This window comes from Mandrillus leucophaeus, unplaced genomic scaffold (assembly GCF_000951045.1).
Source record: "Mandrillus leucophaeus isolate KB7577 unplaced genomic scaffold, Mleu.le_1.0 Scaffold10, whole genome shotgun sequence".
Classification (NCBI taxonomy): Eukaryota; Metazoa; Chordata; class Mammalia; order Primates; family Cercopithecidae; genus Mandrillus; species Mandrillus leucophaeus.
Window position 1 is genome coordinate 6155628 of NW_012098098.1, and position 22219 is coordinate 6177846.

The following is a 22219-nucleotide window of genomic DNA, read 5'->3' on the forward strand; positions in this document are numbered from 1 at the left end:
GGGAGGGGAGAGGGTGGGGTGTGGGGGTGCTGTGAGTCGGGGGGGAGGGACTTTCTGGTCCCACCCGGCAGGCCTCAGGCTTGTGGCAGCCCTGCCTGGAGGCTGTGGGCATCAAGCAAGGACAGGGCCAGTGGTGCTGTGAAGAGGGCTGGAGTGGCTGGCAGTTGCCATCATGCAGGGGAAAGTGAGGCTCCAGGAGGTGGGTTGTACAGTAGAGCGAATCTACCTCGGCCCCCTGCTTCTTGTCAACACCACAGGAGGCCGGGGGAAGGCTTGCCGGGCCCTGTCCCCCGCCCCCGGTGGCCCAGGCAGACCCAGGTGGGGCCAGGCTTTCAGTGCCTGCACGGTGCAGCCCTCCCTTCCGACGGCCAAGCCCTGCCCCAGGAGGAGGCAACGTCCCTGCCTCACCTCCAGCCCGAATTTGTAGAAGAAGAAGTTGATGAAGTACTTGAGGCAGCCGAGCAGATCCTGGTCCAGCTGCTGGCGGGTGCCGCTGGCGAACACGGCCTGGGCAGGCAGCGGGGCCAGCTGGTGCTGCCGGCGGTGGTGCTCCTGGCGCCGGTACACGATGGCCTCGAACACCAGCAGCAGCAGGACCTGCAGGTGGTTCTGCGGGGGGGCAAGGGTCAGGGGGCAGCTGGGTACTCGCCCGCTCCGCCACCCACCAGCCCCTCACTCACCTGGATGTAGCCCAGGTTGGGGAACCCTTTCCGCACCCCAAACCAGTTGGCGGGATCCACGGGCCCCCGGTACAGCAGGGACTGGCTGATCTCCGTGGTCAGCAGGTTGGTGCTGTTCGGGGAGGGCTGGCAAGAGACCGGGCATCAGTGCCCCCTCCTAGGCCACAGTGCCCCCCGGCCCTGCCTGGAGCCCACCACAGCCACAGCTCCAGGGCAGGTCCACCGCTGCCCCAGCCAAGGACACAGGGGCTGCTGGTCTTGGAGCCACCTTCACGGGGAAGGGGACCAGGTGTTTGAGAAACAGGGAGACCACAGGCAGGGGCTAGGGGAGTGAAGAGAGGTCCAGGGAGAAGGAAGGATGTGTGAGAAAGTGCCAGGCAGCAGCTGCCTGACTGTCTCTCCCCGCCCAGGCTTGGGGTGGGGCCCTCCCCTCCTCACTGCAGCAGACCCTGGGACTCCGCCCCTACCAGACACCCTTGTGTGAGGGGAGTGGACCCCTGGTCCACAGATCAGGTCAAAGGATGCTGCCTCCAGGAGGCCCCCTTGGCCCCATTGCACTGAAGCAGCTGCCCTGGGAGGGTGGGGCTGCGAACACAGCTGCCTGGAGCTTCCTCCCGTGTCCGCCCACGGGGGCCGTACCTCGGTGCAGTTACTGGAATACTCCTGAGGGTTGACAACCTTGAGCTGGTACAGCATCTTACACACGATGATGACGCAGGTCCACACAGTAGACAGGCAGGAGGCCATGGGTCGGAAGCGTGGGTAGGGCAGGGCGAAGGCCCACAGCACCACCAGCAGCAGGTTCATCACCGACACCTGAGGGCAGCGGGCACGTGGGACTGGGCTTGGGGAGGACAGCCGGGCAGGCCAGAGCAACCCCACCCCAGACGGGAAGCTGAGGTGCCTACCACACTCACCTCCTTCAGGGCCACCCAGACGGTGTACAGGGCCACCAGCTTGAAGACATGCAGCTCCAGCAGCCGCCGCAGGAACACCTGCACCCGTGAGAGGACGTCCGAGAAGCCGGCTGCCAGCTCCAGCAGCCGTTCGGCCACCAGGCCCCACTTGGCTGCGCCTGTGACGGTGTGAGGGTCAGTGTGGGGCGGAAATGGGGAGTCCCAGGTCCCTGTGCAGAAGAGGCTGTGAAGCTCAGAGGGGACTCTGTCAACAACCCCCCAGCTGGGATGTGGCACAGCAGACTGGGTGGCCGCTGTGCTCTGCCCACCCGACTCACCTTCAGGCACCTGGGTGGCCTGGTGGGGAGTGGCCATGCCCAGCCCCTCATCCCTGGGGCCCTCCTCCTCCTCCTCCTCCTCCTCCTGCTGCTGCTGCTGCAGCAGTGGGGTCCCGCTCACTGCATCCTGCCTGGGAGAGAGTCCGAAAATGGCATCTCCCAACTGGGTTCCTGCCCCTCTCATTTCCTGGGCCTGGAGGAAGCCCTGTTTGCACCGCTGCTGCTGCAGCTGCCAAGTCAGGCGCATAGCTGCGTCGTTACTCATGCCCACTGTCTCCGGGACCTCCACACTGCTGCCATCCCCTCGATGTGAGCAAATGGAGGATGTGGCTCCTGTCCAAATCCCACCTGTCTCCCTCCCTGGCCCAGGAGGTTGCACCTCTCCAAGGCCAGCCAGGGAGGGCGGGGCCGCACCTGTGAGCCCAGCGCGGGAGGCGCCTGCCGGGCGGGGACACGTGCTCCATGTCGGTGAGCTGCATAAAGGGCCGGTGGAAGTAGTGCAGCTGCAGGATGCAGGCCAGCAGGAAGAAGCCGGGTACCAGGATGCTGGAGAAGAGCTCGGACACGCTGAACTGCTCCAGGCCCAGGTCCCCCAGCCTGCGAAGGGTTAGTGTCAGCACCGGCCCGGCCCCCGGCGGAGCCGCTGGAGCCCTGGGAAAGTGCATGGGGTGTCAGCGCCGCTGCCCCACCGCCCCAGCCTGGACTCACTGCTCATCGGTGAAGCCAGTGAGGTTGCGCCAGTAGGCAGGGAAGTCCTGGAACTGGAAGGTGTAGACGGCGATGAGGACCAGCATGGTGTAAGCCACCACGAGCCACCAGAAGGCCTTGAGGAGCTTCCGCCACAGGCTGTAGTAGACCTGCCGGGTGAGGGGGGCGGTAAGGGCCGCGGGGAGGGTCCGTGCCCCAGCCCCCACCCCGGCCCGCCAGCCACCTGGAAGAGGGTGAGGCAGAGCAGGAAGAGGAACATGTAGACAATTTTGTAGACCACGAGGCGGCCGGCGAAGCTGACCACGATGAACATGCCGGCACACACATAGATCCAGTACTTGGCATAGACGCCCTTCACCAGCTCCCCCAGGCTCTGCAGCAGCGTCTGCGTCCGCGTGGGCTCTGTGGGCCAAGCCAGGGGGCAGGCGATGGCATCGGGGCGGGCGGGCAGGAGGGCAACTCCCACCTCTGGCCTGCCACTCACCTGTGTCTGCCACAGTGACCTCCGTTAGCGCAGCTGGAGCCTCTGCCCGCTTTAGCAGCTTCTCTTTCACAAACTGGCGCAGCAGGAGCCAGAAGGTCAGGGTGTAGAGCAACTGCGACAAGAGCGGTATGTCCCAGTCAGCCGGGGGGCCCAGCACCCCTCCCACAGCCAGGGCAAGAGCCCTCAGGGAGGCAGCTGGCACCAGCCCATCTACACCGGCCTCCCACAGGCACCAAACACCCTCTCGCTCACACCCACCCAGAGGCACACGAGCACACACTTCCATACCCACGGATGAGTGCATGGGTTCACACGCGCTCACATGCAGTCACACGGGTTCACTAGTTCACATGGGCACAGATCCATGTACACACATGCACACACGTCCACATGCCGGAGTGCACATTTACCCACATGCATGTTCACATATGCCCACAGGCTTATGTGGAGGTGTACACACAGGTGCACGTTTGCACACACGGGCTCACAAGTCTCACAAGATGAGACACAACCCACTGGCCTGCAAACAGGTGACCAGACATGATGCTGGCACCCCGTGAACACATGGCCTGCACAGCTTGTCACTGAGACCCAGGGCTGTGCCAGTGGGCAGAGGCCATGCTCACACACAGCGTCAGGGGTGCAGGGGTGGTGCCCGTGCCAACGGGCAGAGCCCACATTCACAGTGTCGGGGTGCAGGGGTGGTGCCCGTGCCAACACAAGGTTGTCTGTTTATTTGCTCAACAAACACTCACTGAGAAGCTACTCTGGGCTGGCCCTGGGTGGGCAGAATGGGGACCCCATTGTGACAGACAGACACGGATCTACCTTCCTGGTGCTGCTACTCCCCTGGGCAATGGACATTGAACAGGATGATGACCCTGACGGGTGCATGCACCCAGGCACCCCTGGATGTGGTGGCGCACACTCACCATGGCGCCAAGGTCCAGGCAGGGGTACCGGGTGTGCTCCAGCCCCAGCTGGCGCAGGCTGACGGGGCCCAGGGTGGTGGGCGGCCCTGGTGCAGGAGAGCTGCAGCCTACGGGGCCCAGGGTGGTGGGCAGCTCAGGGCGCAGGTCCATGGCCCACACGTAGCGCAGACAGCACAGCGTCATCCCGTACAGCAGGATGCAGGGTGAACACAGCATGGCCAGCTGGTGGCGGCTGCGCACCGTCCAGATGAGGCAGGCCCAGAGCAGCAGCACAAAGGTCAGCCAGCTGTGGTAGGTGATGCTCCACACCTGCGTGGCAGAGGGAACTGCATGGCCGCCCAGCGCACCCCCCCAGCGATGCCCCACACCTGCACAGAGGAGGGGGGTGCTGCACAGCCACCTTCCGCCACCCCATCCCATCCCGATCCCCACGGCCGCCTACCATCATGGCGATGAGTGCGCACACATAGCTCTGGTCCATGATGAGGTGGCCCAGGCTGTGGAGTGGGGATGCCTCCCTGGGCTCAGCCCGCTTGGGCCGCACTGCAGGTGGGGACAGAGGTCAGCTCCGGCAGGGTGATCTCCAGGCACCCCCCACCCTGACTACGCCCTAAAATCCAGGCCATGGGCAAGCACACAGCAGGAGGGACAGGCCCCCGGTGGCCATGGTGGGCTATGGGCGGAACACACGGGCTCCAGCGGTGGGGCTGACACTGTTCCCCGAGCGTCAGGGATCGCCCTGCCAGCACCTGCTGTTCTCTGGGCCTCAGTTTCCTTGAAAGGGTGGGGCGCACAAGGTGGCCCTGACCCCGTTTCCAGCCCTGTGCACCTGAAGACTCTCGGGACCCCCACCCCAGGACCCTGGCTTCACTCGTTTCATTCAGAAACACATTGCAAAATGGAAAATCAAGGGTTAGGGTACAGAAAGAAAGTAGCCAGAAAGAGCCCCCAGGCCCTCCCAAGGCAACATGGCCAACTCGGAGTTCCCAGGCCAGCCCCTGCCCTGGATGAGCGGCCTCCTGGGGCCACTGGCCCACCTAGAACAGCTCCCAGAGCGAACAGCACAAGACAGCGTAGCCATGTTTTCTGGGGAGGGGTTGGGAGACTGAAGGGCCCACCCATGGGGTCTTGGGGATCAACGATGCATCCACTCGGCTGCCCTGGGGGTCTCAGGGGTCAGGGACACTGACACATGGATGCCCGAGGGGGCAGCAGGCAGCGGTGCCGTGCGAGCATGCGAGAGCGCCAGGCGGTCACCAGGGGGCAGCACCGGCCTCCCCTTTCCCAGCCGTACCTCGGAGTGCACGGTACTTACCAGGCCGCTGCCGGATGGGGCTCTGGCCTGTCAGCTCGTGCACGATGCAGTTATCAGCCTCCGTGTCGGGTGCTGTGGGCACCACGTGCTGTGGACAAGCAGTGGTGAGCCATGCAGGGGCTGGCCCAGAGCCCCCCACCCTGGCGCCTCCACCCACCTGGCTGCTCACCTGGGCAGCCTCCCCATCCTGGGGCCACTGGTCCAGCTCTGCCAGCTCCAGCTCCCGAGTCTCGTCCCCCTTTGCCGCCTCCTTCCTCTGCAGAGACCAGGGCCTTGAGCCCAGACCAGCTCCACACCCCACCCAGAGGCAGGAGGTCCCGAGACCAGCCCATGGTCTGACCTCGGCCCACCCCCCAAGGGTGGCAGGTACTCGCCTGGCCGGAGGGGCGGTGCACACGGAGCTTGCGCAGAGAGGCCGTGGCGTAGCACAGCAGCAGCAGGACGCCGGGGCTGGCATACATGGGCCAGTCTAGGCTGGTGTTGAGGACCAGCACGTGGGGGCTGGAACAGTTCGCAGGACCCACGAAGTCCTTGAGACCCAGCACCCTGTCCAGAGAAGACCTGTCACTGCCCACCACCCCGGAGGCAGTGGGGCCACAGGGGTTAGACGGGCCAGGTGGGCAGGACCGGGGGGGGAGGAAAAAGGGGCCGTGTGGCAAGCCGTTACCTAGCCCAGATGCCGGCAGGCGGGAGCAGACCCTGTGCCAAGGGCGTCTGGTAGCAGTAGAGGGAAAGGAGATGGCCGGTGCCGAAGCAGCCCACTGCGACGCAGAGTCTGTTGAAGCCCAGAGTGCTGATGGGGAAGTGGCAGGCCCACCAGGTGCAGATGGCCAGGAAGACCAGCAGGTAGACGCTGGAGAGGGCCGAGGGATGGGCGATGCCTGCGGGGCAGGGCAGGGGCACACAGGGTTGTACCTGGCTGGTGCCTTATGTCCCACTATCTCCACGGTCATCAGGGAACTCCAAGACCCCTCCCAGTGTGACTGCCAGTGCCCCTGCCTCGGTGCGTACCTGCCAGTGCGAGCAGTGTTACGGCCAGGACCCGCCCAGCCGCCACCAGCAGCCAGTGGGCAGTGACGCGGAAACGGGCGGCCAGCCGTGACCTCCGTGTAGGGGCCAGCGTTGCGGCTTCCTGCAGCCCTGCCGGGGGGCTGGCATCCACATCCCTCTCGTCATCATCCTGCCAAGGTCACGGGCAGGGGCAAGGTCAGGTGTATCACAGAGGCCACCTCTGCAGCCCACATCTGCCCAGCCAGGAGAGCGGGAGGTGGCCACGTCCACAGCTGCCCCTCTGAGGGCCACAGGCCAGCCTCCCTGAGCACAGGCCCCAGCCTCCCTGAGGTCTGCCTGACACCTTCCTACTTCCTCACTCGAGCTCACAGGCCCTGCAGGCCTTCCTGGTAGCAGTTCTCACCCTGGCCGAAGACCCACGGTCTGTCCTGGCAAGTCCAGGCATGTGATGACCTTGCCAGGTACAGGCTGACCGCAGGCTGTCCTAGAGCGCCTCATCACCCTGCACCACGCACCCAGGGAGCAGCGGGGCCCTGTCTGCACCCCGGGGGGTCTCTAGAGACCAAGGGGGCCTGAGGGACATGGCCAGGCTCCAGGATCTCCTGGGTACCCCTGCCAGCCTTCTGGGTGGCTGTGCCTAGAAGTTAGGGGTGGTGCTCCTGCCCTCGCCGAGCCTCTGGGGAGACAGAGGCTGCCAGCTGCCTAGAAGTGACAGGCCGGCCCGGGCTCGGGGAAGAGAGACCGGACAGGCCTGTTTTCCCTGGTCCTGACTAAAGATTTCCCAGAACAGCCGTTTCCCAAACACAGGGGAAAGCCAGGGTGTGGTGGAAAGAACACGGCTGTCGTCAGATGCCCCGGCTCTGGCCTGGCTGCCAGCAGCCCAGTGTCCCCATCTGTGACTCGGGGGCTCTCCTGGTGGCTGAGGCGCCAGGCGCCCAGGCTGAGAGCACAGGCTGTGGGGCTGGATGATAGGCACCATCGCAGCTCTGACAGTCTCAGGCAAGTCACTTAGCCTCTCGGAGCCTGTTCCCCTTCTGTCAAACGGGATGGGGGCTTGACAGGACAGATGAGCCAGACCAGTCCTGTCCTCATAGGCCTCCAGGGCTGCAGGGGCTGCTGGGAGGCTCCAAGGCCAGGGGAACAGGGAGATCAGGGCAGGAGAGGCCTAGACCCTGAGCCCACCCCTCTGAGAGACCACACAGCAGCGGGGGGCGAGGCTGGATCAGAACGCAGGGTGCCATCGCTCACGCCCGGGGCTCTCCCACCAGACCCCAGAGCGCCAGGGCTGGGGCTGGAAGGCCTGAGCTCACCCCGTCCACAGCCTGGCCCTGGCCCTGGGAAATCTTCTGAGCAGAGCCGTGAAAAATGAGCATTTCTGGGAGTGGAAAGAACAGAGGCAGCTGCTGTGGGAGGACAGGTGTGAGGCCACTGAGGGGTAGGCCTGGCCCTGATTTGGGCCCCACGTGCCACAGCCACGCTGCAGACGCCCCTCACCTCCTCCAGCGGCCGGCACCCCTCGGGCTGGCTGGCACACTCTGCCGCATGCCTGCACACATGTTGTGTGTTGCCTGTACGTGGGAGTGAGGGTCTCCCGGGGGCCCTGCCAGGCCGGGTCATGGGGCTTCTAGATCTGGGTTTCGGAATGGTGTCCTGGAGGTGCCTGGTGCCCCCACCGCACTCTGAAGTCTGTCCACACTGGCCGGCCAGGGCGCAGCTGCACGCTCAGGGTCCCATCACACCAAGACGAAGCTGACCAGAGTCCAGCCCCCCAGCCCCGTCCCAGCAGCCAAGCTCCAGGAAGCTCGGGCCCCTCCCTCGTCAGCATGGAGGGGCTCACGAGGGAGGGGCAGGTCTCTCAGAGGACAGGCAGCAGCACAGCCCCCACGATGACCGGACCCCCTTAAATGCCCGGAAAAGCCACTTCAGGTCCCCATTCCCACCTCTGAAATGTGGGTGCCAGCCTCGTTCCATGGTGCGGGGACAGGACAGGCAGGAGGGCAGGCCGCCTCTGCAGGCTGAGCAGCTGCACCCAACCTACCATGTGGCTTGGGGAGCCCCTTTCCCTCTCGGGTCCATGTGCCCGGCAAGCATCAGCTGACTGACGAGTGGGCACTGGGAGGGTGAGGTGGGAGGAGACTGGGTGCCCGGGGCAGGGAGTTCATGGGCCAGGACACCCAGGTGACCATAAATCCCGGCTGAGCCTGGGGATGGCGAGTGTGGGACCGGGTAGGGGTGAGAGGGGCTGAGCAGCAGTGATGCCGGCCCCAGCTCACGCCCTGCCCGTGGGAGGTGGCCGTAGCTCGGAGATTCCCGGGGCCAGACCTCGAAGTCTCGTAGCAGCTAAAGTTCACTCTGCCTCCCACTCCGAGGACAGAGGCCCTGCTTCAGGCCCGTCGCTCCTGGGGCCGAGGCCCCTGCTGGTGCCCTGGGCCAACAGCCTCTCTGCCTGGGCCCGAGGCCTCCCGCCGGGGCCGCCCCTTCTCAGCCCGTCTGCAGCGGCTCTCCAGCCAGACCCACTGCCCAGCACTGCAGGTTCCCACCAGCGCGTGGCCCCAGACAATCCCCCGCGAAGAGTTTCCAAGGGCAAAACAGACGCCACCTCAGGGCCTGGAGGTTTCCCACCAGAGGCAGAGCCCGGGTAGAAACAGGTCGGAAAGGATGGAACCGCAGGCTGGGCCCGGGGTGGGACATGGAAGTTCCTCCCCTCTTTAACACCAACTTACAACTGAAAAGTCTACATTTGTTTTTAAAAGATTAACCCTCAAAATGGCTGAGACCACAGCTCTCGAATGACCTCCCTGACACGTGGGTGACGCAGCTGCCCTCACCAGCTCCTGCGTATGTGGGCTCTGCTGGGTGTTCCTTGCGAGGCGCCCGCAGAGGCCGAGGCAGACAGAGGAGACCACCAAGATGCCCAGGTCAGGGGCCACCAGCCGGATGGCGTTGGGGATGTCCTTCAGGTCCAGCCTGCGGAGAGCAGGGAGCAGCCGCAGTCAGAGCAGGAGGACAGGTGCGGGTGAGAGTGCGGATGGAATGTGGATGAGTCTCCAGGTCCCCATCCCCCTCTCCCATCCCTCCTGGGTCCCCCCACTTCCTGGGGCCTGAAATCCCCAAGGGAGGCTCGCTGGTTGGGGGTGGGGGGGACGGTCTTAACCTTGTGACCCCTATGTGTCGCGAGAGGGTCTCCCAGCGGCTGCCTGCGGAGAAAGACAGAGGAACCCAGTCAGGCTCTGCCCAGCCAGCACCACGGCCCAGTCATCCCTGGGGTGTTTCACGGGGACCATCCAGGCCAGACATAAATCAGGCTGAGTAGACCCCCCCCAGGAGACTCGGGGTCACTGCATGGCCCTCTCCCTGACCCCCAGGATGGCTACCCCTGCCCCGCCCCCTCAGCGACTCACAGCTGGGTCCCAGGAGCTGGTCCAGGTGAGGCACAGTGTGCAGGCAGATCTGGAGAGCGAGATGGGCCACCAGGAAGAGCAGGCTGAGGCCCAGCAGCGCCCGCAGGAGGCGGCCTGTGTGACCTGCGGCAGAGTGGGTGGGTGAGGCTGGTCCTGGGGATGGGGAGGGGCCCCAGCCCAGGCCACTCAGCCAGACAATAGCCCCTAGCCAGGTCAGAGCTCGGAAGCCTGAGACACATGCCGGCATGGACTCAGGACCCCAGCAGGCAGGCCGGCCCCACTCCCCACGCCTCCCCAGGGCCACTCGTGTCACTATTCTGACAAGGAGCCAGGCACCCTCCTGGAGGTGGCAGCAGGATGGGCCTGGGGCCCACAGGCAGGAAAAGGCCTCCCAGGCTTGAAGGCTACCACCTGGGGTTTGCTCACTTATCCAGCAAGTATCTGTCACCATTCAGTTGTGGAAGCAGAAGAAATAAACACAAGGGGACTCGAGAACCTCCATCTCACCCCAGTGGGGGCTGCAGTTGGATGGAGACCAAGGCATGGGGAGCGCCCCTGAGCAGCCGTGGCCAGGGTCGGGGTTGGGGGTGGCGAGGGGGCTCCCCCTGAGCAGCTGTGGCTGGTGCGGGAGTGGGGCCAGGATGGTTCTCGAGAAAAGTGGGGCGGGCAACTGCTTCCCTGGGGCTGAGGGGCCACAAGGAGAAGCCGCATCCCTACGCATGGTTCCCAGTCCCCATGGCAGACCTGGCATTTCAGGCACCTGCTGTGCGCCAGGTTGGGCCCCAGACTGCATCCTCTCTCTCTCTCTGTGTACCTGCACCTGGCAGGAAGCGGCAGCACCATCCAGTTGCCCGGCAGCCTTGTCCTGCTCCCAGCTGCCTGTGGCCCCACTGGACTCAGCCCCCAGGCAGGGAGGCCCTGGGCTGCAGGGCGGGGGCTGGGCGGGCACAGCCTGTGGCTGGGGGCACTCAGGAGCCCTGACTTCGCCTCTGCTCTCTGCACACATGTGGACAGCTCACCCTCCAGCAGGGGTCCGGACCAAAGTCCTTGGCCCACCAGGTTCTGAGTCCTGAGCCCAGGGCTGTGGACAGCTTCCCTCTCCACCCCAGCGCCTTCTGGCCAGAACCTCTGGGCCCTCACCCTGGGGCAGCGACTCCTGTACCACCGGCCACGAGAAAGTGCAGAGCAGCTCAGGCCCTTCTCACAACTTCGTGGAGCTCCGGGACATTCAGGGTCTGGGTCTGGGTCTGGGTCCGAGGTGGTGAATGTTACCACACACCTGCCCTCTCTCGGCCTCAGGGCGCCAACTTAGGGCCTGTGTCCACTCTGCTCAGTTTTTTGGGCACAGTCGGTGTTAGGCGACAGACTCGGGATTGGCCTTGGACACTCAGCTCCCTCTTTCTGGAGTGATGACTCATGACCCACGTCCAAGGCACCCTGCATATCCCTAAGCCTGACCGCGAGGCAGCACTCAGGGATGCCTGGGACCCCCATCCGCACCACTAGGCAGCCGAGGCAGGTTTGGACCAGCTACTCACTCACGCCTTCCTAGGGTTGCCCCAGGCCCTGACCTGCTGACCCTGCAGCTATGACCTCTGACCTGTGGAGGGTGGGAGGGGTGAGCAGGAGGGAGAGTGGGAAGGAGAAATGGAAAACAGGGACCAGGAAGAGAGGCTGCAGCCCCAGCACGAGCAGGAGCCACCACCAGTGGGGGCTGTGCAGGGCTCCTGAAAGACAGGACCTTCCAGGACCTCCCTGCCCCGAACCCACAGGGGCCGGGCTTCTCACTGCTCAGAGCCCCTGTGCCGCGCTCCTACGTGCGACGCCAGCCCCTCTTCAGCAGACCACAAGTCTGGCAGCAGGAGGGCACTAGACAGGGGCCCGCGTCTCCGCCGCTGTCACTGTGGGGTGACCTGAGAGCACTGACCCGGGGAATGGGCTCCTGCCAGGCCTGCCCAGGCACCTGGGCTGTGAGTCCTGCTCGCTGCACCCTCCAGCCTGACATTGAAGTGGCCTTGCCAGCGGGGCCCTCCGTGGCACTGGGCACTCAGGGAGAGCACGTGCCATTGCAGAAGGTATTCTGAGTCCTACAGAGAGGGACCCGCAGGGCACCTGCCCCATAGGCACGTGGGGCTCCTGCTGGTGCTGTCAAGGACCCCCGGGCACCGAGAGGACATCTGGGCCCTTGAACAGCCAGGCTGACGGGTTCCCTGCACACACGATCCAGCAGCCTGGGAAGGAAGTGCCTGACCAGAGACCCCTGGGCAGGGAGGGGCTCCCAGGCCACCTGGCTCCCGCCCTCCTGCCTTGCCCTGCACAATGACGGTCCAGGATGGCCGTCTCCGGCTCCAACTCGGAGGTCACTGCCTCCCTGTTGTCCTCCTCCTTCCCCTTTCCCTGCCTCCTTCCTGGTTCAGTTCTCGGGCTGGCCAGAGTGTCCTGGTCTGGACATGTTAGAATGGCTGGGCCATGATCCCTCCCCCAGGGTCGAGGGGGCCGCAGCCGGGCCTGGAGGCCACCCCTGGCCGTGTGGCACAACCAACCGCTCCCTGCCTGGGCTGGATCAGACTAGGGAGCTGAGAGTTCGAGGGGCACCCCCGGAAGAGACACTGCTGGAGACGGGAGGGGGCCAGAACGTGCAGAGGGTCCGAGGTCCTGCTGACCTGCACGGGGCAGGGGGGTGCACGCAGAGGCCGAGGGGGCACCCTGACGCCGGCCCTCCTCTCCCATGCAAACAGCATGACCTCTAGGGGTCAGATGGCTTTCTCCTTCCTCCACCTGCAGCCCCTGCCCCCACCCACCCCCTCACGCTCCCCCTGCAGGTCCCGCCCCCAAATGCAAAGCTGCGAAAGCCAGGCTGAGCCGAGGATGGAGATCAGGCCACCTCCTCAGGGACCCACTGCTGCCTCTTCCAGGAGCCCAGGAGGCTGAGTGGGGTCTCCTGCCCCCGACTCCAACTCCCTCCCGGCAGGACACACCCTATAGGCCACGGCCCAGCTTCCAGTGCTCTCTCCATCCTGGGAAAGGGAGTGAGAGGAGGCTTGGGCCAGGGACCCGCCCAGCTCTGGCAGGCAGCCGCCCATCAGCCTTTGTTCCTGAACCACTGTGTGGGCCCCGGCCCATCCGCTTGTTGCTGGAGGGAGCCCATGGGGAACGGACTGTTCTTGCCACCCCTATCCATGGCAGGGGAGGGGCTCAGCATGGCCCTTGCCCACCCAGAAGAAGGTGCAGGGGGCCGGGCACGGTGGCTCACACCTTTGGGAGGCCGAGGCAGGTGGATCACCTCAGGTCAGGAGTTCGAGACCAGCCTGGTCAACATGGTGAAACCTGGTAGTCAACATGGTAGAACCCTGTTTCTACTAAAAATACAAAAAATAGCCAGGCGTGGTGATGGTCACCTGTAATCTCAGCTACTCAGGAGGCTGAGGCAGGAGAATCACTTTTACTTGAACCCGGGAAGCGGAGCTTGCAGTGAGCCGAGATCGCGCCACTGCACTCCAGCCTGGGCGACAGAACGAGACGCTGTCTCAAAAATAAAAATAAAAATAAGGTGCCGGGCTCCCCTTCCAGCTTGTAGGGCTCTCAGGAGGAAGCAGGAAGGGGCGGGGAGGCCCCAGGGCACCACAGACCGGATGGTTGACAGAGCACAGACCTCCCCCAGAGCCAGAGCCCTTGGACCCCTGCCCAGCCTGCAAAGGCTCAGGGGCCCCACACCATGGGAACGTCCTGATGAGTGGTCCGTAGACACCACCCCACACCTGCTGGACGAGGGCCGGGCCTGATCCGTGGGGAGTGTGGAGCTGATCCTTGGGGTGTGCACGGGAGCCCCCTGGAACCTGATCCGTGGGGTGTGCATGGGACCAGCCAAGGGACCCAGGGTGCCTTGAGGCTGAGCCATGACACCCACCAGCGACTGAGCTAGGGCTGAGCTGCAGGGCCACGAGAGGGGGCTTTTGAGGCAGAGGATGGAGACTACACAAGGCTGGCAGAGCGGGGGGACCAGTGAGGCTGAAGAGGGTGGCAGGGCCTCCCTGCAGGGAGCATGGTGAGATGGGGGGGTAGTTTCTCTCCAGACAGCAGGGTCAGTCTTGGAGGTGGGTTTTATCCTAAGGCAGGATGGGGCTTCTGAGTCCCTAAATGACAAGCAGGTCTCTGGGAGCCGACCCCTGTGGCTCTGCCTGCAGCCCCGCCTGGACCACCAGGGTCTGTTCCCACCGCCCCAGCCGCTCTCCTCTCTGCTCAGTCTGAGCTCAACCTCCAGCCCCGCAAGGGTCAGGCTGACGCCTACAGGGGGACCAAGGCCCGGATGGCGTCAAACCTTCCACCAGGGCCGCGCCAAGCCCAGCAGCTGCACAAATCATAAAGCCCCGGGCACTCGGCTCGGGCAAGCCTCACACTTTCCTCTCTCCCTCCCGGAAAACTGGGCAGCGTCTCCATCTCTGAAGGGTCCCTGAGGAGGCTCAGGCAGGGAAGTCCTCCCGGGTCCACTCCAGATCTTCCCAGCCCAGCTCCTCCCCTGGCCTGGCTGGGCGCCTGCCTTCCCTCACTGCCGATCAAAGGAAAGCGTTTCCAGTTGCGCCCGGGGCATGAAATATTTACGGAACAAACGGGGAAACGCCAGGGGCCTGGGAACAGATAGCACCAGCTCCACAGAGCAAAGGGGAGGCCCAGGATGGGGACCAGCACGGGGAGGTGCCCACCCATCCCCAGCGATGCATCCTGGAGAGGTTTTGGCCTCGGGTCCCAGCGACTCCCAGCACTCGGCCGCACTGGGCCCCTCCCCAAAATGCCTCTCTGCACCCCTGAATTCTACCCGTGACCCAAGATCAGTGCCTGCGCTGGCACAGTGACTCACACCTGTAATCGCAGCATCTTGGGAGGCTGAGGCAGGAGGATCACTTGAGCCCAGGAGGTGGAGGCTGCAATGAGCCATGATCATGCCACTGCCCTCCAGCCCGGGCAACCAAGCAAGACCCCCACTCAAAAAAAAAAAAAAAAAAAAAAACAGGCACGGTAGCTCATGCCTGTAATCCCGGCCCAGGCGGGTGGATCACCTGAGGTCAGGAGTTCAAGACCAGCCTGACCAACATGGTAAAACCCCTGTCTCTAAAAAAAATACAAAAATTACCCGGGCATGATGGTGGGTGCCTACAATCCCAGCTACTCGGGAGGCCGAGGCGGGAGAATCACTTGAACCCGGGAGACAGAGGTTGCAATGAGCTGAGATTGTGCCACTGCACTCCAGCCTGGGTGACAGAGCAAGACTCCGTCTCAAAAAAAATAAGTATAAAAGACCAGTGCTGGCCGGGCGCGGTGGCTCACGCCTGTAATCCCAGCACTTTGGGAGGCCAAGACGGGCGGATCACGAGGTCAGGAGGTCGAGACCATCCTGGTTAAACATGGTGAAACCCCGTCTCTACTAAAAAAAAAATACAAAAAACTAGCCGGGCGAGGCGGCGGGCGCCTGTAGTCCCAGCTACTCAGGAGGCTGAGGCAGGAGAATGGCGTGAACCCGGGAGGCGGAGCTTGCAGTGAGCTGAGATCCGGCCACTGCACTCCAGCCTGGGTGACAGAGCGAGACTCCGTCTCAAAAAAAAAAGTAAAAAAGACCAGTACCCGCCCCAAAGCACCCTGAGCTAGGAGGGAACCTGTGGGATGCTTCCAGCCAGATGTCGCGAGGGTGGCTTCCCACCTGCAGCTGGCAGAATGATGGACCCCAAAGAGGCCTGCATCCCAGTCCCCGGAATCTGTGAACACGGGAGCTCACACACAGAGGGGAGTCCAGGCAGCAGATGAAAGCTGCTCAACAGCTGATCTTAAACCAGGGAGGTCGGCCTGGATTAGCCGGGTAGGCAGATGGGACGCAGCCGTAGGGCTACCGTAGGGGGAGAGGGAGCAGGAGAGACGGGGTGTGATCCTGACCCCACCCCACTGGCTCTGGAGATGGAGGGAGAGGCCCCAAGCCCAGGAAGGTAGGCGCCTGAAGCAGCTGGAAGAGGAAGCAAATCCTCCCCAGAGTCCCCTGGAAAAATGCAGCCCGGTGGACACCTCGCAACCACGGACAGGCCCCCATGCAGCCAGCCCCCGGAAAAATGCAGCCCGGTGGACACCTCACAGCCACGGACAGGCCCCCATGCAGCCGGCCCCTGGAAAAATGCAGCCCGGTGGACACTTCGCAACCACGGACAGGCCCCCATGCAGCCAACCTGCTGCGTCCAGCACCTCCCAGAAGGTGGTGCCCAAGAGCGTGTCCCCACAGTCATGCCCCCCGGTCCTGCTTGGCCTCTTCTCCGCCCTCTGCTGGGGAAGGTCTCTTGTTTTCTACACTTGCCCTCCCTGGGGACCTTCCTTCCTTTCAGCGGCTCTTCACCTTCCAAAACCCAAAGGCCAGCAGAGGGCCCGGCCCCACCCACGTTTGGCCCAGGGCCTTTGGGGACAGGTCTCTGAGTGTTTCTTCCAAAACCCGCTCTCCTAAAACGTGGGCACAAAATGGACATGGCCCCCACAGGGCAGGTAGGTGACACGTCACAGGATGGAGGGTTCGCCGCCACCCTCATCACCCAGGCTGCAGGCTTGGCGCGTGGCCTCACTGCCCTGTTTGGAGGATAAGGGAGAGAAGCACAGTCCTGGCCCAGCTCAGACCCCAAGGTGGTTCCCAAGGCGGGCCCCAGCTCCCCACCGGCAAGTGGGTCAAGGTCAACTGAGGTCCAACTCCACGGCGGGCAGCGGGAGGGCGGTAGAGGCGGCTGGAACTTCCAGGCCGCCAGAGCCTTAGCAGGGAGGAAAAGTGCCTGGAGCCTGCAGGGAGCGGGCAGTTGGGGCCCACCCACTCCCTGTGGCCTCCCAGGGGACATAGGGACTCCACTCCCGTGGCCCCCTTTGCCTCCAACAGCCCCTGCAACACGGATCAGAAAAGATTCTGAGCTTAGCTTGGGGTCTACGATTAAAATGAGAAACTTTGATGGCTGGCGTGGTGGCTCACAGCTATAATTGCAGCTACTTGGGAGACTGAGGTGCGAGGATTACTTTAACCCGGGAGGCGGAGCTTGAAGTGAGCCAAGATCGCGCCACTGCACTCCAGCCTGGGCGACAGAGTGAGACTCCATCACAAAAAAAAAAAAAAAGAAATTTTTCTCGGGACCCCTCACCTTTCACCCCGGGCGGTTGAAGGTGAGGAAAGCTGTATGAATTTTGGCCCCAAATGAATGTCCACCCCCTCCCACCCTGAGAGCACGGACGGGGTCCCCTGGCCTTACCTTGGAGGCTGTGCCGGGTGGGGCCAGGGAACCAGGGCAGCAGCAGCAGGAAGAGCAGGTAGACCAGCGAGAGCCCGCTGAAACGGAGCAGGCAGGCTGCGGGGAGATGGATGTCAGCTGCGTTGCCAACAGAGGATGGCCAGCCCCCACCCCAGAGGACAGCGCACCCACGGCCCAGCTCGTCACACTCCCAAGGCCGTGTGCCCTGTGAGTGCTGCCCTAGGCCGGAGCCATGGAAGCCCCCATGAGCTTCCGTACGTATCTCACGCACACCACACCACGCCACGCCACGGGCACCAGCCTCCCAGTGGGGCACTAAGGTTGTGACCCATCTTCCTCACTTGCTTTTCTTCCTTTAAAAATGCTATTCTTGGGCCGGGCGCGGTGGCTCACACCTGTAATCCCAGCATTTTGGGAGGCCGAGGCAGGCGGATCACTTGAGGTCAGGAGTTCAAGACCAGCCTGGCCATGGTGAAACCCCGTCTCTACTAAAGATACAAAAATTAGCCGGGCGTGGTGGCGGGCACCTGTAATCCCAGCTACTCGGGAGGCTGAGGCGGGAGAATCGCTTGAACCTGGGAGGTGGAGGCTGCACCGAGATCACGCCACTGCACTCCAGCCTGGGTGACAGAGCAAGACTCCATCTCAAAAATCAACCAAACAAAAAATGCTATGATTCCTGCGCCCAGCACGTGTCTGGGAGCCCTCGCACAGGTATGGGGCTGTGGGACACAGTGTGCCCTCAGCCCAAACGCTCTACATGGCTGCACTTGCCGCAGCCGCCGCACTGTGTCCCGTGTCTGCCCTCCTGCCTCTCTCAGAAGGTCCTGGGGCCTGGCCTCCCACCCTCGCCTGAGAGCCCGGCCGGTGTTTGCATCAGTCCCAACCACACAGCTCCCACGCGGGGTCTGCCTGGCACTTGCACTGATCTGACAGGGTCCAGAGTCAGGAAGGCTGCGCCTGCCACACTCCAGCCAGGCCTGCTTCCTCCTAGGAACATAAGGTTTGTCAGGAGATGAGGGCTGGGACCTGATGTGGTCTCCTTGCAGAGGACCTGGGGGGCCACTCAGCCTTTCTGGGGCTACCGGGGAGGACACTGGGACTGGAAGGGCGCCTCTTGCTGCCTGAGGGGCACCAGCAGCCCACCCTCCACCCGCCACCCTCCACCCTCCACCCACCCTCCAGCCGCAGGGCCCTGGTCAGGAGGCTGAGGAAGGAGGCCACAGTGAGCTCAGACCCATGTCCAAGCGAGACCCCTGGCTGCTGCTCCCACCATGACCCCAAAGTCCCAGCCAGGGTGTAGCCAACCGGGTCCCTCCATAGTCTGGCTCTGTGCCCAGGGGAGGCCATGTGTGCCACCGTCTGCCCCATCCTTGGTGCCACAGGAGCCCCGGGAAGTCTCCTGGAGGGAGGCCCAACCCAGCCCAGCTCTCACCGTGACACCCGCCTGCCCCTCAGTCCCCAGGACCTGAGCCTCACCCTAGACCAGGGGCATGGAAAACACAGGGTGAGTTAGAGGAGGCACAGGCAGAGGAAGACCCCGACCTCCACGGATAGCACGGGAGGCCTGGCCTTTCAGCCTGGGGGACCTCCAGGCCCGTCTCCCCATTGGCACCATGGGGCTGATGCTTGCACCTGAAAGGGCCAGGGGCACATGGCAAACTCAGCAAGCAGAGCCCCTCCCTTCCCACCCTCAGCAGCTTCACCCTTCCACCCTCCCAGAAGCAGACACGAAAGGTTCACGCTCGGGACGGCTACGGGCTGAAGGCGGCCTCGGCTTAGTACACGCGTCGCAGAGTCCAGGGCTCCAGGGGGCACCACCCGCCCTGCTGGACACAGCAGCCTTCCCCAGCTCCCCCAGGAGCCCTCCCTAAAGTTAACATCCCCACTTCCTCCCATTAATGCATCAAGCATAGCCATCGGCTCCATGCTTTTAAACCTAAAGTTTTTTGATGATTATACATTTTCATAAAAAAAAATCAATAAGATCTGGCCCAAGAGGCAGGAGGAAAATGCATTCACGGCAAAGGCTTCTGAAGTTTGCGCTTGTTCCCTAGAGCTGCACTTTTCAGCCGGTGGGTTCTGCCCCAGCCCTGTCCCCAGAGAAGGTGGCACCTCCCCTCTGCACCTGTCCAGCCAGGTGGCAGCCGTCCGTGCGTCCATCAGAGCAGAGGAGCTCACAGTCTGACCTGCCAGGAATGGCCAATGCTGAACAAGTTCAGGTGCACCAGGGTTGGGTTCAAAGCCCGTGGCAGGGCGCCCTAGTGTGGCGTGGACACCAGGCAGGGCTCCTGGAGGCAGAAGCGTAGGTCCTGGGGATGAAGGTCGCCAAACCCTGAGGCTGTGGGGAGGCCAGGGAGGTCGTACCATGGGTGCGGTTTCCTTTGGGAAAATGAAGAAGTTCTAGAGATGGGTGTCGGTGACAGCTGCACAACTATGGGAACGTGTTTACCGCTGCTGACCTGTGTCCTTAAATGTGGCTAACATGACAAACTTTAGGCTGGGTGTGGTGGCTCACGCCTGTAATCCCAGCACTTTAGGAGGCCAAGGCAGGCGGATCACTTGAGCCCAGGAGTTCGAGACCAGACCGAGCAACATGGAGACTGCATCTCTACAAAAAATTACAAAAATTAGCCAGGGATGAAGGTGCATGCCCCTTGTCCCAGCTACTCGGGAGGCTGAGGCGGGAGGATCACTTGAGCCCAGGAGGCTGAGGCTGCAGTGAGCCATGATCGTACTGTTGTGCTCCAGCCTGGGCGACAGAGTGAGATCATCTCAAGAAACAAACTATAAAATGGCAAGTTTTATGGATGTATATTTTGCCAGAATAAAAAAATAACCATCCCCTGAAATCTGCAAAGGATTGTCAGAAGCCAGAGCCTGAGGCTGCAAGGGGCTGGGGCTGGAGACGAGGCAGGTGCAGGGGCTGAGGATGGAGATGAGGGAGGGCCTGGAGCCGGAGACCTCCCTGACTGCCCTGCCCCTGGCCGAGCCAGAGGGGAACCTTGAGGGACAGAGTGGAGTCAAAGGCAGAGGATGATGGAGGGCGTGGGAGGCACTTTGGCAGGGGTTCCCCAGCAGCTCAACGTCACCCGGCAGGGCAAGTCCCCTGCCTGAGACCAGGACCCACCACGGGCCTGCCCTGGGGTGATCAGCAACATGCCCCCCAGAGTTTGTTCACTCATTCATTCATTCATTCATTCATTTATTCAATACCCAGCAGGTCCCACCAGGCAGTGGGCTTGGTCTAGGGTCTGGGGACGTGGTGGACACTTGGACAGAAAACTAAGGCTTGTCCCAGGTGGTGGCCACTCACCAACAACACAGACAAGGAAAACGCTCAGAGAGGCAGAGGGCTACTTAGCCCAGAGCCCACCCGCTCGCCTGGGGATGGGCTGAGACAGGCGGGCCCTGGCTGGTCTCCCTGGCGCCATCTTTTCTGTCAGCCTTGTCGCAGACACCAAGCAGGGGCGGCCTGAGGGGTGGGATGAGAAGGGGGCTCGGGGTTACAGCCCAGCCCACCATTCCTCCCATTATCTGGTCTTGGGGTCCTCGGAGTAGCCAGCTGGCAGGGCAGGAGTGAGGAGGGGCCAATACTCCAATCCCCCCATTTTCAGATGGGATGGGCTCTGAGAGGGGAGGAGCTCCCGAGAGTGGTCAGAACACCAGGTACAGGCGTCCTGGCCGCAGGGTCACAGCTTTTTGAAACCCTCCTTGTATCTACCTGTGTTGTCTATGCGGCCAGAGGTGCGTTGGACGGTCTAAGTGTGTTGACGTGGCCTCAACTGTGACTTTGTGGGCTAAAGCCAGAGGGGGAGACACCAGAGCAGGCTACCTGGAGGAGGCGGCATTACTTTTGGCCTTGAAGGTTGGCTCCAACTTAGGGCAGGTCAGAAGCTTCCTGGATCAGTCTCAGGCAGAGAAGGAAGAAATTCGGCCAGAGGGGAGGTGGGGCCCGAGACAACCCAAGGAGCGAGGACAGGAGCCTGCCCTACCCTGTGGCTCCCACGTTCCCATCAGGAGATGCCCACCCTGGGCCTGTGGCCTTGTGAGGGTAGTACCTTTTCCTGAGTCAGCAGCAATGAGATGGGGTCAGAGACAACGGTGGCTCCTGAGCCCCGACCCCCTCGCCCCACTAGCACGCGCCTCTTTGTGGCCCACATCCAGCCCCTCCGGAAGCAGAGAGCCCGGCCATCACCCATCCCCAGTCCCTCATCCGACAGCTGAGCGAAGCACAGCCGGGAGCGCAGAGGCTGCCCCCACGGTAGCTGCTGGGCCCCTGGGTATCCAAGGGCTGGGCTGGCCTCTGCTTTCAGTGGGTGCTGGCCAGGAAAGCCACAAATGCCACATGGTGGTAACCAGGACCACACACCACTCCACCGGAACATTCCACACAGAGGGCTGGACACCACCCACTCCCACTGGCCCACAGGAAGACCTGCCATGGGGATGTCAGATGCCTGAGCCCTCCCGCCAGGACGCAGCTCCTGGGATGAGACCCTTGCAGCTGGCCCACACCCGGGTGGGAGGAGAACCTGCCAACCCTCGTTCCCTGTGGCCACTGAGGAGCCGCCCGCTCCGAGCCTGGCCTCCTCTAACATGGGCTGAACCAAGCCCGGCGAGGCCTGAAGGACTGTCACAGGGAGGGCTGCCGGCTGGGCCTTCCACAGCCTGGACACCTCACACCTTTCTCCCTCCAGGAGCCACGCAGAGACCCAAGGCCAGGATTTTGAGCCCCCCTTGAGCAGGGAGTCTCCGTGAAACAGCCGGTGCGGCCTGTGTGTGACCCCACACCGCCGGGGCCCGCAGGCCAGCGCTGGCCGAGAGCAGGAAGTGGTGCAGAAAGCCCGCGGCCAACAGGGACAGGTGGCCCGGGACCCACAGGAGCTGAGGCTGCACAGCAGAGCGGGCAGAGGCGAGCTGGGGGCACCGTGTGAGCCAAGGCCCCAGTGCGCCGTCCTGCTCCACACCTGCACAGGAGCTGAAAGCTGGGACTGGAGGGGCCCCAGACCCAGCAGCTGACCCTCCCACCCTAGGACACCTTTTGTGCCCCAGGGAGAGGGGAGGCCTAACCAGGGGGTGGACGCACCCGCGGCCATCATATCACCACCGTCCCCAGTGCAGGCATGGGGCAAGGCCTAACCAGAGGGCAGACGCACCCGCGGCCATCACGTCACCACCGTCCCCAGTGCAGGCAT

At 63.4% G+C, this 22219-nt stretch overlaps 1 protein-coding gene across 1 annotated transcript in view; it reads right to left on the reverse strand.

Annotated features, from left to right (window-relative positions):
• Positions 1-22219, reverse strand: part of PIEZO1 (piezo-type mechanosensitive ion channel component 1) — a 43005-nt gene that overhangs the window by 16279 nt on the left and 4507 nt on the right. The window contains exons 3-22 of the mRNA XM_011972461.1: positions 17022-17117; positions 9766-9888; positions 9519-9561; positions 9193-9331; positions 6365-6533; positions 6021-6234; positions 5728-5899; positions 5523-5609; positions 5354-5441; positions 4481-4581; positions 4039-4347; positions 3107-3218; positions 2846-3024; positions 2623-2771; positions 2329-2511; positions 1915-2045; positions 1598-1755; positions 1320-1496; positions 681-806; positions 409-609 (exon numbers count right to left, since the gene is read on the reverse strand). Coding sequence (XP_011827851.1) covers positions 409-609; positions 681-806; positions 1320-1496; positions 1598-1755; positions 1915-2045; positions 2329-2511; positions 2623-2771; positions 2846-3024; positions 3107-3218; positions 4039-4347; positions 4481-4581; positions 5354-5441; positions 5523-5609; positions 5728-5899; positions 6021-6234; positions 6365-6533; positions 9193-9331; positions 9519-9561; positions 9766-9888; positions 17022-17117 — 2957 coding nt within the window. The remainder of the gene's footprint in view (positions 1-408; positions 610-680; positions 807-1319; positions 1497-1597; positions 1756-1914; positions 2046-2328; positions 2512-2622; positions 2772-2845; positions 3025-3106; positions 3219-4038; positions 4348-4480; positions 4582-5353; positions 5442-5522; positions 5610-5727; positions 5900-6020; positions 6235-6364; positions 6534-9192; positions 9332-9518; positions 9562-9765; positions 9889-17021; positions 17118-22219) is intronic.